The 17,612-nt window shown below is 44.0% G+C and overlaps 1 protein-coding gene across 4 annotated transcripts in view; it reads left to right on the forward strand.

Annotated features, from left to right (window-relative positions):
* Positions 1-17,612, forward strand: part of NUGGC (nuclear GTPase, germinal center associated) — a 50,869-nt gene that overhangs the window by 8,179 nt on the left and 25,078 nt on the right. For 2 of the 4 annotated variants that reach the window (XM_051831783.3, XM_089325455.1), the window contains exons 3-10: positions 1,458-1,562; positions 2,163-2,271; positions 2,997-3,219; positions 3,431-3,664; positions 7,176-7,385; positions 12,294-12,469; positions 14,140-14,158; positions 14,335-14,424. In XM_051831783.3, the coding sequence (XP_051687743.2) occupies positions 1,458-1,562; positions 2,163-2,271; positions 2,997-3,219; positions 3,431-3,664; positions 7,176-7,385; positions 12,294-12,469; positions 14,140-14,158; positions 14,335-14,424 (1,166 nt within the window). Of the gene's footprint in view, positions 1-1,457; positions 1,563-2,162; positions 2,272-2,996; positions 3,220-3,430; positions 3,665-7,175; positions 7,386-12,293; positions 12,470-14,139; positions 14,159-14,334; positions 14,425-17,612 lie in introns of those variants that run through there. The other 2 variants (XM_051831786.3, XM_089325456.1) reach the window with 2 other exon arrangements.

The following is a 17,612-nucleotide window of genomic DNA, read 5'->3' on the forward strand; positions in this document are numbered from 1 at the left end:
TTCAGACCTCAGAAAACAGCATGGCTCTGTGCTAAAATATCCTATGAGGTGTGAGCTGGCTCGGGAAGGCAGCAGGATTTGTGCTGGCACATGCAATGCTGAGCGGAGCAGGGAGGCTGCCTGAGCTGTCTGGGAGACCCACATCTGGAGCCCAGTGGCAGAGGCGGGGCCTTCTGCTCAGACAGTCATCCTGGGTCCCCAAGGGAAGCTCCTTCTCTGCCATTCTTCAGGGATGAGGACCTCCTCATGTCTGTGAACTTAGAGTGATAGGACTCTTGGGAATCCACTCTTCCAGTTCACCTCTCAGCCATTTCCTAAGGCACAAGCTAGCCCCAGGGCCACTCACTGGGCTGGGACCCTTCCCAACCACCTCCATCCCAAGCACCTGCCTGTCACCCCTTTCTCACCTGGTGAACATTACCAAGAGGTGTTTGCTTAAACCCATCTAGAACATAACATTTGGGTTAAACCCCTTCCTTGGGTTTTTGGGTCCCACATAGCCCACTTTATAATCAAAGGAGACTATGTGAGTGAATCTCTGCAGAACTACACAAATCTGCTTCTGATTTCTATTCTTGCATTTCTAAGGAAGCTGCTGCTAACATCTTTCCTTGTGGAAAGGTAAAAATCTTCCCCAAATTTAATCTCCAAGGGAGATCATCTTATAAAACACATCTCCCATCTCAAATTCTTATAGTGGTGTCGTCAGTTCTCTCATTTTACAGATGAAGGAACTGAGGTTCAAGGAGAAGTCGTTTGCACTGGACATATGGCCCCCTTCTTTCTTCCACGTTCTGCTCTTTGAAAAAATAGTTGCTGGGTCTGGACCAGGCTGAAGCCAGGAGCCAGGAACTCAATCTAGGGTCTCCCCTGTCGGGGACAGGTACCCAAATACTTGAGTTATCACCTGCTGCCTCCTAGGGTACACATTAGCAGGTGGCTGGAATTGGAACAGAGCCAGGACTCTGGCACTCTGGTATGGAATGAGGGCATCCCAAATGGAGTCTTCACCATTTCACCAAATTCCTGCTCTGCATTCTGCTTTTCATCAATTTCTTACCCAGTCTGAAAAGAACTCCCAGAAACCTTTCTTCATCCTAGACTTAGTCCTATCTAGGCCTTTTCTCTGCACAGTTGGTTGATTTCCTAGCTCTTGACATTTGGCTCAAAATGTCTACCACTTTAACTTCTAAGGGACTGCAGAGAGGAACTTCTAAGGAACCTGCAGAGATCTGTAGAACTCTACATTTTGGAGCTAAATGCAAAAAGTCCCATGACTCTGAGAAGTAGGCACCAAGGTGGAATGACTCAGCAATGATCTTTTCCCAGTGAGCTACCTGGCAGGCGAAGCTGGCAGAGGTCCTCTTAGAACCTTGGGGTCTGGACACTGATAGAAGTGAGGCGAAGATACCGTGCCCCTGGACCTGTAGTTTCATAAAACTTTTCTTTATCTCTAGTAGATGATGACTTAATTAGAGAGCCAATGAAAAAAAGGCGGCGACTGGATCGAGACCGGCGGTTCCGAGCGTTTCCCTCGCTGGAGCAAAGTGCCTTTAAGGAGTGTGAGTGTCATGAGCTGTGGTGTGGCTTGGCTTAATGTGGTTCTGGGTTCTTCCAGCTGTGTAAAAGGCTCAAAGGAAGAGAAGGCTACATCTGGGAGCTGGATGACACATCTTCAAACGAACCTGTTCCAGAAAGAGAGATCTCAAAGGACCTGCAGCTCTTCACTGCAGCTCTTCATTTGTCTCCAGGTGTCTGGGTGGGAGGGCTCTTATCGAAATAACTGCTTCCCAGTTAGAGCAAAGACTGTGAAAATGCACAGTTGGTTCCTTTCAGGGGTGTTTATTTGGTGTGCTTGCATTTGGCTTTTTGTGTGCCCTCAGGAAAAAAGCAATCATAAAAGGCTAACAGCCATGGCGAAGCCTACGATGACATCTGGAGTTTCAGAGCAGACTGGCTATATGGAGCTTTATAGAATCCATGGTTGTTATCTCCAATGAACTACTATCTCTAGTGTCAGAAAACTTATTATCTTGTATAGCTGGCTTTTCATTTCATTTCTTTTCTCCCTGCTCTACAATATTCTACAGTCTCCTTCTTTGGAGATCTGGTACTTGGTCCCTGCCAGGTATGTTAAGGTAATGTGTCCCTGTTGATTCCAGATGAAAGATTGGAGTCCAGGACCAGACGGGTTTTGAGCAACACTTATCAGAAACTTATTCAGTCTGTCTTCTTGGATGACAGCATTCCTAGTGGAGTCAAGTATCTCATGTGAGTCTGAAACCCACTACCTTTAAACCTTGCTTTAGTGTAACACCTTCAGTGCTCATGGGTATGTTTCCCAAAAACAAGGGGGAGTTATCAATCAGAAACCAAGCAAAGGCTAAACATTTCTGCAGCTTGGCCCATAATAATAATTCTTATTACTGATCGTTGCCATTCACTGACCGTCACTATTGTCACTGGCCGACTACTTTACATGTAAATCAAACTTCATTTAATCCTCCCAATACCCCTGTCAAGTAGAAGCCATTATCATACTCCCCATTTTACTGAAATTGAGGCTCAGAGAGGCTAAGGCATTGAGCAAAGTCGCATTGTTGCTAAGTGAAAGGGCCCCAAATCCCACCCAGGTCACATGACTTTAAGCCCAAGACCCAATGATTTATGCTGAGCTGACTTGACGACTTGAGCCTATGTCTCCTTCTCAGGAAAACTGTGGGTTGCTCCTAACACTATGTTACCCCTACACAAATGTTATTTCTAGGATCAGGAATATGCAGTTTCTGTAGAACATAAATAAAGATGCCTCACAGCTATATAGACATTACAGGAATTGCATAGAGCTATTTTACCAAATAGTTTTTGCAGACATCAGAGACTCAGAAGGATGTAGTTCCTTGCCAAAGGACAGATCTCAGTTCCTTTGCATTCTGTCCCAATGTTCTTCCCAGTACACTTTGATCATGATCATGTGCATTTAAACATTGATCCAGAAATAGGCTTCTTGCCTTGATTGAAAAGCCTTCACTGGACCCAATCTACGTTGGATTATTTGGGAGCACAGGGGCTGGGAAGAGCTCCCTAATCAATGCCATCATCCAGCAAGCCATGTTTCTACCAGTGTCTGGAGAGAGTACATGTACTTCGTGTATTGTGCAAGTGAGCTCAGGCTACTGTGAGCAGTATGAGGCTAAAATCCACCTTCTTTCTGACCAGGTAAGTGCTTACTCCTTCCCCGCCCCTCCCCCCCCCCCCCCCCCTGCTTTTCAATCACTGCTTATTTGGCCTGTTTCCTCATTGACAAAACTTGGATAAGATGGACTTGCTGGATAAGATGAATGTACTGTCACACCGTCTTCCACAGGGCGCAGTGTCATTGTTTTCTGTGTCTGTGTCATGAAGGCTTGTCCCTACTCTGTCTTGGCAGGAGTGGAAGGAGGAGCTTAAAAACTTGACTAAACTCCTGCACAGGACAGAGGACCTGAGTGGAGAAGAGGCAGATGCATGGGACAAGGATGATGAAGCCATGGAGGAAGCCATGTGTAAGCTACAAGTGGTGTATGGAATGGGGGCAGAAAATAAGAGTTACAAGGAGTTACTGAGGGCAAAGCCCAAAGCGAAGATTCCCACCTCCAGAATCATCACCCTCAAGGCAGAAGAGGTAGTTTCAACATTGTTTTTTCTTTATTTCATGGTGGGTCTAAAGCATAACAATTCAGTGTGTTTAGGGCAGTTGCTCAAAGTATAGTGTTTCTGGGAGAAATAAGTTGACACCCAAATCAGAATTCCCATGACTCAAATTATCTCTCACCATTTATGGTTGTCAAATAAGAATCTTGGTGTCTTAATGGGAGGATTTTTGTGCACAGAAAAGACCATTAGCAGTTACTTGAAGAGTAATTTGCAATGCTTTGGCTGCAAATGATTTTTAAAAGTCTTATAATGACTCAAATAAATAGGAGTTTATTCATTTTCTCATATAAGATGTCTGGAGACATTTGGGGTCTTATATTGGTTTAGTGGCTCAGCAATGCAAGATTAACACCTTTTGGATTCCCTTGACCTTCTATCATACTCATAATAATAACATTTCTGCTGAATTACTAGACATCACAGCTAGCCTCATGAAAAGAAAAAGTAGATAAAAGGTAGAACCAACCACATAGCCTCTTAAATCAGGAAGTAAAAGCTTTCCCAGAAACACTAATGACACATTTCTTCATTGTTCATGGCCCTTTGTAGCTGAAAGGAAGTCTAGAGAAAGAAAAAGACTTGTCATTATTTGCTTAGACCTATCTCATTCCACTGCTTCCCCAAAGAAGCAGACACACAAAAAAATCAAGATTCTGCTGGCATAGACAGAAATGAGGATGTATATTGGATAGACAACTGGTAGAGCAGTATTTTTGCCTTTATAATCATTATTCATTTTATTAAGATTTAATTTATAAATTAAAACAAATTATTTATGGCGCCAACATTCAATTTACTGAAGTACATTTAAAATTAAACCTAGCTTTCCTTGTGTAGTAAAAGTCGTCTTTAAAATGTTGCTATTCTTTTTATAAATAGGGCTATTTTTGTATAAAAGAAGAACAAAATAAGAACACCTGTCTCAGAATGTAATGATCAGTTATCTCCTGATTGTAAGACAAATCATCCTTAGTTATTGAATGTTACTTACATAATTAATCAAATTTTCTCAGAAATTTTACAGTAAAGTTTAATATAGTCTCTCAAAATATTGTTTATTAAAATATTGTTTATTAGTCTTAGATACAGAAGAAGGGATGGAGAGGGAGATAGAGAAAGAAGAAAGAGGTGCAAGGGGAGAGAGAGAGAGAGAGAGAGAACTTCCAGCCATTGGTTCACCCCAGAATGCCCACAAAGGCCAATACCGGATCAAGCCAAGGCCTAGAGCCAGGAAGTCAATCCAGACCTCCCACGTAGGTGCCTGGGACTACTTGGTCTATCACCTGCTTCTTCCCAGGATGTGCATGAGCAGGAGGATGGAGTAGGAAGCAGAGCTGATACTTGAACCAGGCACTCCAATCATGGATATGGTGTCCCAACTGCTAGAGCAAATGCTGCCCCATTCCTCTCAAATTGTTTTAAATACTTGACCAGCCACGTTTAGAAATAAATGAATGAAACCTTTTCAAAACACTTAGCCATCTCTTGTATACCTAAAACACACACACACACACACACACACACACACACAGTATCTTTTCTTATATTTAAATGAGTAACACTATTAAGATGATTATATTCTTTTATCTAAAATATAGACTGACCATATAAAGAGAAACACATTGATTACAAATCTGGGTTGAATACATATAACTTACCCAAAGGTATCGATATAATGTTTATTTCTTCCCCACTTCAGTATTAAATACTCCTTCCCAGCATTACAAATTTACCCATTGAAACAAGGGGAACAGAATTACCATTTAAATGGTTGAAGTTACTAATTCAGGTTTCCATCAGGAATTCTGGGCTGAGATGAGGAATCTTAGCTTTCATCCATAATGCGTGGCCCTGAACCATAATTTACTGGGTGAGTCCTCTTAATGAAAGGGGCTCTTCGAGCCTATTCCTTTTCGTGTTCTTCCCCTTTAACATATCTGCTCAAGTTTTAAATGAAAATATCTTAAATGTATGTTACTATTTTCTTTTTCGTAATTTGTCCCTTGATTAGGACTAAAGAAATCTGTTACTCCATACTCAGACTGCAACAAATCCACTGATTTAATCTAAATTCTGAATTTGTAACCTTCTCTTTCTTTCAGGGTCAGTCTATATATATTTATTAACAATGACCACTATACATTCCACATTTTCTGTCTCCTGAAGTACCCCAGTTGAGATTCACTGCTATGGTTGCTGTCATAAACGTGTTGTCCCAGGATGCATTTAAGCAGGAACATAGGCCAAGCTCTATTCCATGTCTTATCCACTCTCATTAAAATATTTTGGTCCAGCTATACATCAGGTTTCTTTTTTGTACACAGAAGATAAATTTTTTTTGACAGGCAGAATGGACAGTGAGAGAGAGAGAAAGACAGAGAGAAAGGTCTTCTTTTTGCTGTTGGTTCACCCTCTAATGGCCTGGCCGCCACGGCCGGCACACCGCGCTGATCCGAAGCCAGGAGCCAGGTGCTTCTCCTGGTCTCCCATGGGGTGCAGGGCCCAAGCACTTGGGCCATCCTCCACTGCACTCCCGGGCCATAGCAGAGAGCTGGCCTGGAAGAGGGGCAACCGGGACAGAATCCGGCACCCCGACCGGAACTAGAACCCGGTGTGCCGGCACCACAAGGCGGAGGATTAGCCTATTGAGCCGTGGCGCGGGCCCACAGAAGATAAATTTTAAAAACCTTTCTTTTCTTTCTTTCTTTTTTTTTTAGGACACTTATTTATCTGAGAGACAGAGTTAGAGATAGAGACAGAGATCTTCCATCCGCTGGTTCATTCCCCAAATGGTTGCAACTGCCAAAGCTGTGCGGATTCGAAGGCAGGGGCCAGGAGCTTCTTCTGAGTCTCCCACACAGGTTCAGGGGCCCAAGGAGTTGGGGCCATCCTCTACTACTTTCCCAGGCCATCGCAGAGAGCTGGATCAGAAGAGAAGCAACTGGGACATGAACCGGTGCCCAGATGAGATGCTGGTGCCACAGGCAGAAGCCACAGTGCAGCCCCTAAAAACCTTTTAAGAGTTAAATTTTCAGATCAGTTTTTGATTTAGAAAAATAGCATCACAATACCACTATTGATTTTTTTATAGTCATTGCTAGGTTTCTTAATAATTAAAATGTTTATATTAGCCATGTGGGAAGAATCTTCTCTTTCCAAAGTTTATAAAATTGCATATAAGTTACATTAATTTTAGAATTTGTGGCATCAATGAAATAAGTTTTATTATTCAGTGATGTAACTTATCTGACTTTGGTTTCTTCATCCATAAGTTACAAAGCTTGAATTTCTTGGTTTCCAAGTCCTTCCTGACTCTCAAAGATGGGCCCTTCTAGACTGAATCCTAGGTCTCCTTTCCCATTGTCCAGTGCTCTTGTTACCCGCACTCCACATGCCTTTGATGAACTTGAATCCCAGCCGGCCCAGGTAAGAGAGCTAGGGGAATGGCTAGTATATGTGACACCATCCTTCTTCCTCAGGCGGGAGAGCTGTCTGTCAAATTGGACCCTTTCATTCGGACTCAGCGGAGAGGCTGGGATGGAGAACTACCTGAGACACAAATCTGGCCCTTGATCAAACATGTGGAAGTGACTCTTCCTAAATCTGAGCTGATTCCAGAAGGTGTCGTATTGGTGGATATTCCAGGCACAGGCGACTTCAACAGCAAGAGGGACGAGATATGGAAAAAGGTGGTTCTCTTTCATAGGCTTCACCCTTTCCAAATCAACGAAGAATGTTGTATGCTTTCAGCTTAAGGAATTTTATGAGTTTGTTAGCATTGAATTCTTCTATTTTGTATGTTCTAAGCCTAAGGGCAATGGCAGGAAATGGCTGGCCAGAGGCACCAAGGAAGGAGGAATCACAGGGTAGTCTTTGTAGCTGGAACAAGAGTATATGATATAAGAGAAAGGCCAGTTGTAGTGTGGTCAAGGAGCAAGGTGAGTAATTAAGTAAGTAATTAAGCGTTATAGGGGGCCATTAGCTAGCAGGAATGGAAACATAAAATAATCCCAACTTAAGAGGGGTTTACTAACAGGACATCAAAGGAGCTTGTAAGATGCAACCAGACCTTAGGACCACCTGTTAGGATTGGATCTCCTGTTCTCTCATTTGCTACCTCATTTCCTGTGACTCTGCTTCTCCTTGTGCGTCAAATCCTGCTTCCCTCTCAACTTTCTTGACTTGGCCATTAAGATAAATATTGTCAAAAATGAATGCCTAGCCTTGTCTCTAAATGGATTCATAAATGATCTTTATATTTTAACTCAAATTCCCAAGAGGCAAAATTTAATGGATTCATGACAAGCTAATGACTTAGGTCTAGGGATTAGGTGTCTATCCTAGTGCAACTAATGGTGGCTGAAGGTGGTGGTTTGGATGAAGGTCCATCCCTTCAGCCAAAGCCTTGGCTAGGGGTTCAGTCCCAGTGAATGGAATGACTAGGTGCCTCCTGGATGTGTGTGCCATCACAGTGTTAAGCATTAGGGGAGTTTGCTCTTACCTGTAATTAGAGGTTGGAGTTTTTAAGAATGTAATCTCTTTGTTCACTGATTTTTCCTTTATCAAACATATACGATGTACTAAGCACTGAGGATGAAAAGCTTATAGCTAATAATAGTGACATTCGCTGACCATTTGCTTTGTGCTGGTTACTTTTCTCAGTAACACTGGGAGTTGTCTTCTCCTAACTTTTACTACTTTAGCCTACATGATAAAACACAATGCAATGGGAAATGAATGAAAAGTTGCAGAGTATGATTTTTATGTTAAGAAGAATGTATAGTCATCCCTCAGTATCCATGGGGGTTGGTTTCAGGATACACACAGGATGCCAGAATCTACAGGATCTCAAGTAACTTATATAAAATGGCATAGTATTTGCATATAACCCACACGCACCCACCCACATACTTTAAATCTTCTCTACATTATTATACTACTTAAAAGTGTGTAAACACTTGTTATACTACATTGTTTGGGGAATAATGACTGTGTATCCATATGTTCAGTAGAGAACAGTTATTTTAAAAAGGTTGGGTCCATGAACACTGAACCTGACAATGAGGAGAGCCAACTGTATGTGTGTGTGTATGAGTGTGAGTGTGTGTATAATGTTTGTGAATACACAGCCAAAAGAAGTCTTTGTCTCCTGGAAGGACACACACCAACTATGCACACCAGTTTCTGAATTTACCATCACTCTACTATATACATGTCTGTCTTGTTTATTTTGCACAAACAACTTTTACAACTCTCATGTGGAAAAATAGAACAATGTTGAATGAGAAGTAATGTCTTCTACAAGGGGCTTAGAGTCTAATTGGAGAATTGAAATGTACAGATGGCTAAATAAATAACAGAAAGTGATGTAGAAGAGATACAAAATGCTATGAGCACCTGGAAGTAGAAATTATCTCCAACAAGATATCCATTCCTTCAACAACCAACCCTAGAGCCCCCACTCAATTTTATAATGGGCTCTGGATGGCCAAAGTCCTTGTCCTTGGGGAGTCTCCTAGTCCACACTGATGAACAAATCATGCCACTTGACAAGGAGAGCACAAAATGATTGGCTTCCCATCTGGAGGGAGCTGGGGCCTCAGGGAGGAAGCTCCACTTCCAACAAGCAAAGAAGGGATTGGGTGTGGAGCCACTGAGCACCATTCTAGGCCAGAGAGCCATGTAACCAAAGACTAGAGGGCTGTGGAAGCTGCATGCTGGGAAAAGCGCCTCTTCCTGAGTACCTGGAGGGAGGGGCTTTGGGTGTATAAAGGAGGGGAGCAACAGAAGTCTGGAAAACTTGGCGATGGGCTTTTGATTTATTTTTCTGGGGGAAACCTGAAGGACAATAAGGACTAGGGCAAGTGACAGAGGAAAAAATGTGGAGGTAGAAGGGGCTCTGGGGCACAGATGGGGACCCAGGAGCACAGTACCTGAGCTGGAAGAGGATGGGGAGGGATGGCCACTATCATGAGTCTGATGAGCAGCCCAGCAGCTGCCAAAGCATTCTGAGTGCCTATGGGCAAGGGGAGCTCTGTGACCGTGGTTTCCTACCACCATTTAGAACAGGATGACTTCCATATTTTATAGATGAAGAAATGGAGACTCAGAGAGGAGTGATTGCTCAAGACCACACAACTAGTGAGCAGCAGGATTTGAAATGGAGAGCAGATTTCCTAATTTCTCCACCAAGGCTCTATCTACCACTCTGACCCTCTGGATATCCCTTTTATCTACTGCCCTTAAGACAAAGGCAAGCCTAGCATCCTTCCTCATGGTTGACCTCAGGCCTGACCAGGTGAGTCTTAGTTTCCCCAGGGTTTCAGACCTTGGAGTGGAGCCGTGCACCTCAGCTAGCTCCAGACCAGACTGAACCATCAGCAGCTCAAGAAGGCAAACAGGCCCTCCTACTAGATGGAGCATGGTTGTAGCTGGTTCAGATACATTGGGCAGCTTATCAAAGCCAGCATACTGGCTCAAAGCACAGCCTAGGAGGAGGTCAGACTGGAGTGTGGAGATGTTCTGCTTGGCCTCGACTCCCCTGCATGCCTGTGGTTTTGTGGTATTCTCTTACAAGACCTTGCTGAAGGCTGCCCTTTTCCCAGAGAGAGCTGAGCACAGTGGCCTTCTCAACAAATCTCCGCCTGCCAGCTTTGCCTTCCCTTAGCTCAAACTCTTAGGAATTCAGACATCTCCAGGTCTATCAGTTAGAAACCACAGACCTTTAGATGTGTCACCCAAGCCTTCCTAGGAGGCCCTTTCTCATCATGGGAGAGTGGGGGCATGATGCCGTTCCATCCAGTCAAGTCCTTCTTGCTTCGTAGATATGCTTCTTTGTGTCCTCCATGACTGTAACTACCAAATCCTAGGCATCAGGGCCTTTGGGTGGGGCCTGAAATTTAACTACCAGAGCGTTTGTGATCGATGTCCTTTGTTCCTGTTGACTGATAGTCATTTGTTAAGCACCTGTAGTTGGTCAGGACCGTGGGAAATACAAAGGTGGAAGAAGCTATTCTGGCCCTGGGATCCCCACCTGGGATCATTAGAACCTTCTGTGGCTGGATGGACAGCAGCTGCCCACTGTTGCCATCATAGAGCCCAGTCTATCCCTCAGTTGAATATAACTTGGGAAGTGGGAGGGCAGTGGCCATGTTTATTCTCCCAGGTAAATGTAAGTCCATCCACACATAGAGGAGAGTTAGGAACCACAGCTGTGCGACCCTTTGCCAGTTCCTTTACCCCTCCTGGCTCGTTTGCTTCTCACAAAATCCAAGGGGTTTGTCTTTAACCCAAGAAAGTGGTGCTTCTAAAGCAATGATGTGCAGAGCCAAAAGTTTTGTGAAAAGAGGGTGCTTGTCCTGAGCAGTGCAAATCCTTCACTCCCAGTTCAACCAGGGCAGTTCTATTTTTACAAAAAGCAAGTTTACAGCTTGGAATTCTTCCTAAGAGCTCACTTGAAAAAGGCTCCACTGCCAAAAACACATTTGTAACCTGCTGCTCTAGGTCAAGTTCTCTCAGCTCTTTCACATTTGGGGTCAGATAATTCTTTGTTGTGGGAGTGGGGAGGCTGTCTTGGGCAAACGGGCTGTAACGACATTTTAATATTAGCAAATATCTTCCTGAGTGCAGTTAATTAAACTCAGTGAAATGAAGCAAAGTAGTGACTGAATTATCAAATCGCAAACGTGCCTGTCCTCTATGTGCAAAGCACTGTTCTGCGGAACCATCAGGGAACTCAATCCCTGAGTTGGAACAGCTTTGCATTATGGAGATAAGACAAGTGAAATGAACCAGTAAGAGCATGCCACAGGGCAACACACGATTACTTGTTCCATGGAACTCATATTCAACAAAGCAATACTTGTGCCATAAATAAATAGTAATTTTACGTTCATTGGCCTTTTGTAACTTGAATCCATAGATGCCTGGCTTCCTGCCACCACTTCATGGCAGTGTGCTGATCATGGCATACAAATATCCAAATGATGTCACAAGGAGATAGCTTTGGAGTAGGTGCCTGGCTACAGCTAGTTCTGGAAGAGCAGTCATTTTCCCTAGAAGACAACTGAGGTAAAAGAAGCCAGGGATGCATGTGAGACTGGGGGATAGCTTTTGCCAATTCTGTCCTTCAAAAAGGCCACAGACACCTAGGAAGCCCCTCCTGTGGGCTACACACTGTGTTGGGGTAATGTGGGTTCCAGGTGAAAGGTACAGACAGCCCCTTCCCATCAGGGGAGTAGAGGGCCAACCATAGCCAGTAACTCTGAGAGTTGCGATGGGCAGTAAGTCCAGGTGTTATGAGATGCAGAGGAGGGGGCAACCAGCCCATCAGAGAATCATCCTCAGCAGAGTCTCGAGGGGCAAACAGGCTAAGCAAAGGCTGTGGCAAGTGCCAAGACCTGGAGAGTTAAAAGAGCAAGGCATGCTTATGAAATTCCAAGTAGCTCAGGCTGACTGGTGCAGAGAGAGCATGGTGCGAGGCAGTGAGCCATGGGACAGGAGAGAGAGGCAGGGTGTACTGATCCACTAGGAAATCATGGCCTCTGGAACCCAGACGTCACTCACATTCTTATACCCCTCGTGGGCATGTCTTGTAGACCATCGATAAATGCTCCGTGATCTGGGTGATCAGCGACATAGAAAGAGTTTCTGGGGGCAGAGCCCACGAAGACCTTCTGAATGAGAGCATCAGAGCCTGCCAGCGGGGCTTCTGTACAGACGTTGCCCTGGTGATCACCAAGACTGACAAACTCCACCTGCCAGAATATCTGAGGTATGGTTCTGGGCTGGCAGGGATGCAGGCCAGCTGGAAGCCTTCTTCCAGGGTCCTGACTTCAGAAATGATAGAGTTTGCATCTGCTGCATTGGGTGGGGATGAAAGAGAGGTCTGGTGATTCCTGGGACACGAAGACACTTGAGAGAGTTGTCTTGTGGACTCTGAATTATGTGGCCCTCCTTCCAGGGGAGCACGCACACAAGATGTAGACCGCACCTGTTGGATTATGATGTGTGATGGTCCCTGTGGCCGCCACACCTGGGAGTCACATTCTGTGGCACTAGCTATAATGGCACAGCTTTTGAAGTACCAGGTTCTACTTCAGATTTGTCTACTCCTGAGATTTTAAATTCTTTTGAAGACATCCTCAAAGGTTTTGAACTTTGGCCAAAAGTAAAAACATTCTCTTTAAGAGTCACATTCTGACCTATGAAAACCCAGTGGAAGCACATAGAGCTTACTGATGTGCAAGGCAGAGTTACAGAGAGGCAGAGAGAAAGAGTCTTCCACCCACTGGGTCACTCTCCAAATGGCCACCACACCTGGAGCTGGGCCGTTCCAAAGCCAGGAGCCAGGAGCTTTTTCTGGGTCTCCCATGAGTGAAGGGGCCCAAGCACTTGGGCCATCTTCTACTGCTTTCCCAGGCCATAGCAGAGAGCTGGATTGGAAGTGGAGCAGCTGGGACTCATATGGCGCCCATATGGGATGCCAGCATTTCAGGTGGCTGCTTTACCTGCTACACCACAGCGACAGCCCCAGAAGGCTGTATTTTATTTTCAATATTGGGACACATTTAAGAGAAAAAAGGGTGTTATTAGTCCTGATGAAGAATCCATGGGTATCAAATGGGCTGTACTGAGTGCAGAGGGCATGCACTGATGGCATGTAACCTTGTCTGTCAATGCCTCTGTGCTAATAGAAGCTTTTCTTTACCTGTTCCCTCCAGTGTTTTCCCTATATCTGTTGGGATGTAAGTCCCACTGTCGTCCCCAGGCATTCTCTTGCTCTCCTGGTCTAGGTTGGAATTTCTCCCACCAGGACCCCCAGAAGTTTTCTCTGTTTCCCCAACACATTTTACCTGGAGCAGGGAGAAAAGTCCCAGTTGCACAGATGAGAAAACACTGGCTTAACATGGAGAATTAAAGCCAATTTTTTTGAAGGGGCTGGCATACTGCTGCAAGTTAAGCCACTGCTTACAACCCTGGCATCCCACATTGGTATGCTAGTTCAAGTCCCAATTGCTCCTTTTCCAATCCTACTAATGTACCTGGGAAAGCAGTGGATAATGGCTCAAGAATTTGGGCCCCTGCGCTCACATGGGAGACCTAGGTCGAGTTCCAAGCTCCTGGCTTTGGCCTGGCTCAGCCCCAGCCATTGAAGCCATGTGGAGGAGTGTAGTAGTGGATAGAGGATCTCTTGATGTGTCTCTCTGTCTGTCTGTCTCTCTCTGTATCTCTCCACCCTTTCACTCTGTGTTTGAAATAAGTAAACACTTTTTTGAATGGACATTGGAGATGGATCAGAAAAGAAAGCATTGAGCCAAAGAAAGAACTTATGCCAAGGCACAGAGGCTTGGCAGGGTATGCTGCTTACGGGGAAGTTGAAAAGACTGCTGTGACACATGACAGAAGTTCAGTAATTGTGACATTTTTCTAATTTCATTTCAGGGAAAGAAAGATGGGAAATGTAAGTATGGAATAGTAATTTTTAAATGATACTTTTATGATCAATAATATATAATCCTAAAGCATGTGTATTCGAATGTATGGGCCAAATGAAAATCTGCCCAAAATGTGCATCTAATTCATCCCAGTTGATACACCCAGATTCTTTACATGCTGTTATTTCTTTTCATAATCTAGCAAACTATTCCAAGTCAGCGAGAGGCTGTTCTAGAAAGAAATGAAATGATAAAACTACAAAGGAATCGAATTCTCAAAGAAAAACTGAAAGTGAGTTAATAAATTTCACTATGTACTTTTCTGCTTCTACGCTGCCAGACTTTGAGAAACAAATGCATATTCGGTCTTGTGTAGTAGTAGCAGGTGGCTAATTTGGACTACCTCAGTCTACTGTTTAATGACTTTGTGAATTTAGGCAGCATTCATGATCTCTCTAATCCTCCACTTAAAATGAGGGCATAGTAGAATGGCATCTGCGATTATCTGAAGGATTGAAAGAGCATGTGCTTTCCTGAGAAATGCAGAATACTTGAAAGTTTGTGGGAAATGGAATGAAAAGATAAGTCTATTGTGTTGCAAAAGAAGATTGAAATCCGTGCAGTTTTTTTTTTTTTTTTTTCCGTAACATGCACTTTCTGTCAACTTTTTCAAGCCCCTCATATGTCCAGGTAAAGCAGAGATCATGATATGGTGTGAGGTATGCTTCAATTCATTTTAAAGAGCCAATAGCCTTTTATTAGGGGAAGAAATAAGGCAGGGGGCATGAGAGGCAGAGGCAATACCAGGATGGAGATAAGCTTCTATGCCTGACCAACCAAACACAGGTAGTTTTGAATGCTGGGCAAACTGGGGATAAGGCCTGAGGTACCTTTTCCAAGCTTGAGTGATCACTCTGTGGCAATTTTGGTGTTTTCTTCCATTATATTTTTACTATTTTGTAGCTAAAATAGTTAATGAAGTCCTTACTAAAATAGTCTTATACAGCCATGAAGCTGAAACCAATTTTAAAACAAAATTTAAGCAAAACAGTATGAGTGATATATGAGGGTAAGTATACTATGAGAGATGATATGGGTTTGTTGACACTAAATCTTCAGTCCTGGTATAAATAGTAGAAATGTTTGGCCTTTGTCCAGTTGTATATTCAATAACTTTCTGCATTTTGACTTCAGTAATGTTGATGTGGAAATTGTCTGTTGTACAACATAGAATCGAACAAATCAAATTTTTATTTCTAACATGGGGTAATCAAGCTTCATACTGAAGCTGAAGTCTTCCACCCAGCAGTTCTTGAATGCTGGTTTTAATGAGGCAATAACCCAGTAAAGCTGGTCTGTTCTCTTGAATTGTTCTGTTGGCATTAAAGAAATATGCATTTTATGAGGACCTAATCATGTTTTTTTCTGGAACTGGAGACATATGCTGCTTCAGTCCACAATTCACAACTGGGTTTCTTGCTAATAAACAGCCAGTTGACTTGCATGAGATAGGGTCTGGGTAGCAACAAAGCAGCAGCTTACAAGGTTACTGAAGTCCCAAGTTACTGCTGTGGCCCAAGCCCTTCTGAGGTCTTCAAACCACACTCAGCTCCAATGGCCAGGTGAGGCCCTCATTCTCCAACCACTTTGTTTCAGTTTGAATCATTGTGAAACTTTCACTGGTGGCACGTGACTTTATTTGGAGCAGATCTAATTTTAATCCTGGCACATAGGAGACAGAAGATTATAAGGTAGTTGTTCATATAGCCGTAAGTCTATATTTTTCTAAATTATAAAAATGAAAATTTGGAAAAAATATTATAAGAATAATTACAGACCCCTGAGAGTGTAGCTCTCAGTGTAGAAGCACTGTGCATTTTGCAAAGATTGTTCTCCTAGCGGAATGGTGCATGGTTGGTGGGAAAAGGGGAGAGTGAAGGCAATGTACAGAGACCGGCTAGATTTTTCCAAGAGGTAGAACTGTGCATGATGAGAATAGATAAGAGGGGATGTGTTCAAGCCGCCTTAGAGAGTTCAAGTCCTCAGCTTTTGGTGACTTGAGATGACTGCTAGATTTCTGGCTTGGGACCACTCAGGGAGTGGTTATGACATTCAGAAAAATAGAGTTTAAGAGCCGAGCAGGGCCTTTGGGAGGTGAAGATGGAAATGCAGGAGCGGAGCGTATTGGGTTTGAGGGCTTGGCAGATGTCCTGTGTTTACTTGGCTTTGTGGGTAGGAACTACAGCCAAAAGGCTGGCTATAGGTAGACTTGGGAGTCCTGGGCTGGAATGGACAACTTCATCCCGACTCTAGTGTTTGGGGCTCCTGGCAGCCTACACAGGCGTCTCTATTGCAGTCTGATCAACATGTGCTTGCGACTTGCCAGATACAGCTTCTCCCCAGTCCCAGCGGACGGCCGGCCTCTCCGCAGTCCACTCTTTCCCATCATTGTCCTGGGAAGAGATCCATCCACTTCCCCCAACTAGCCATGCTCACACATGCACACTCTGATTTTTCTTTCCTTTTAGTGAGAACAAGGAAAGATTATAGAACAATATTTATGTATAATTCTTGTGTGACCTCTCACTGATGATCTTTTGCTAATCATAATAAAAGGTTTCCTCACATAATCCCTAACTCCTTGAGCTTTGAAACTACCATTTGCTGAAATGTTTCTTTACATTGAAACAGGTCTGAGTACTCATTAACCACATAGTTAAGAAAGTTACCTCCATAGGACCTTACCCCAGTGTTGTGGTTGGGTTTGTAAATATTTAACAACCAGCTCTTCTGTCTTAAAAGACAAAGGAGCAATCACACCTCTCCAGCTCTGATTTGTACCCTTTGCCAAGTCCTGTGGTATAAATCCTACCACCATCACCGATTTCAAGCTACCCACATGGTGACTTTCCTGAAGCCAGAGTTGGGAGCTCTAGGGAGCTGCTCCAAGTTGGTTCCATAGACCACAGCCTTTGCCACAGAAGCGCTTCTTTTTCCACAAGGGATCCGGGAATTCTTTCCTCTGAGCATTTAAATACATGCTTGAACGATTTTCTTTATCCACGTCCTTCTGGAATGAGTGAGTGTTTTAACTCCCAAGAGGACAGCTTCTGGCAGCGGCTCCCTCACCCTGTTCAGAGTGAACAGATGGCAGGACCTGACACTTGGAACGTTGTCTGATCCTCACCGGGTTCTGGCAGAGCTGAAAGTAAGTGAGCTGAAATTTGCCAGAGGTTCCTCTGAGGCCTGTGTGTCACTTCTATAAATTTATTGACTCGAATGGTAGAGATACAGAGAGAAAGAAAGAGACCTTCCATCCACTGGTTCAGTCCCAGAATGGCTTCAATGGCTGTGGGTTGGGCCCGGCCAAAGCCAGGCGCCTGGAACTGCATCCGGGTCTCCCACGGGCACTTGGGCCATCTTCTGCCGCCTCCCACAGGCATTAGCAGGGGATGAGAAGCAGAGCAGCCAGGACTCGGA

This window comes from Oryctolagus cuniculus, chromosome 2 (assembly GCF_051225735.1).
Source record: "Oryctolagus cuniculus isolate XC-2025 breed Fujian yellow rabbit chromosome 2, ASM5122573v1, whole genome shotgun sequence".
Classification (NCBI taxonomy): Eukaryota; Metazoa; Chordata; class Mammalia; order Lagomorpha; family Leporidae; genus Oryctolagus; species Oryctolagus cuniculus.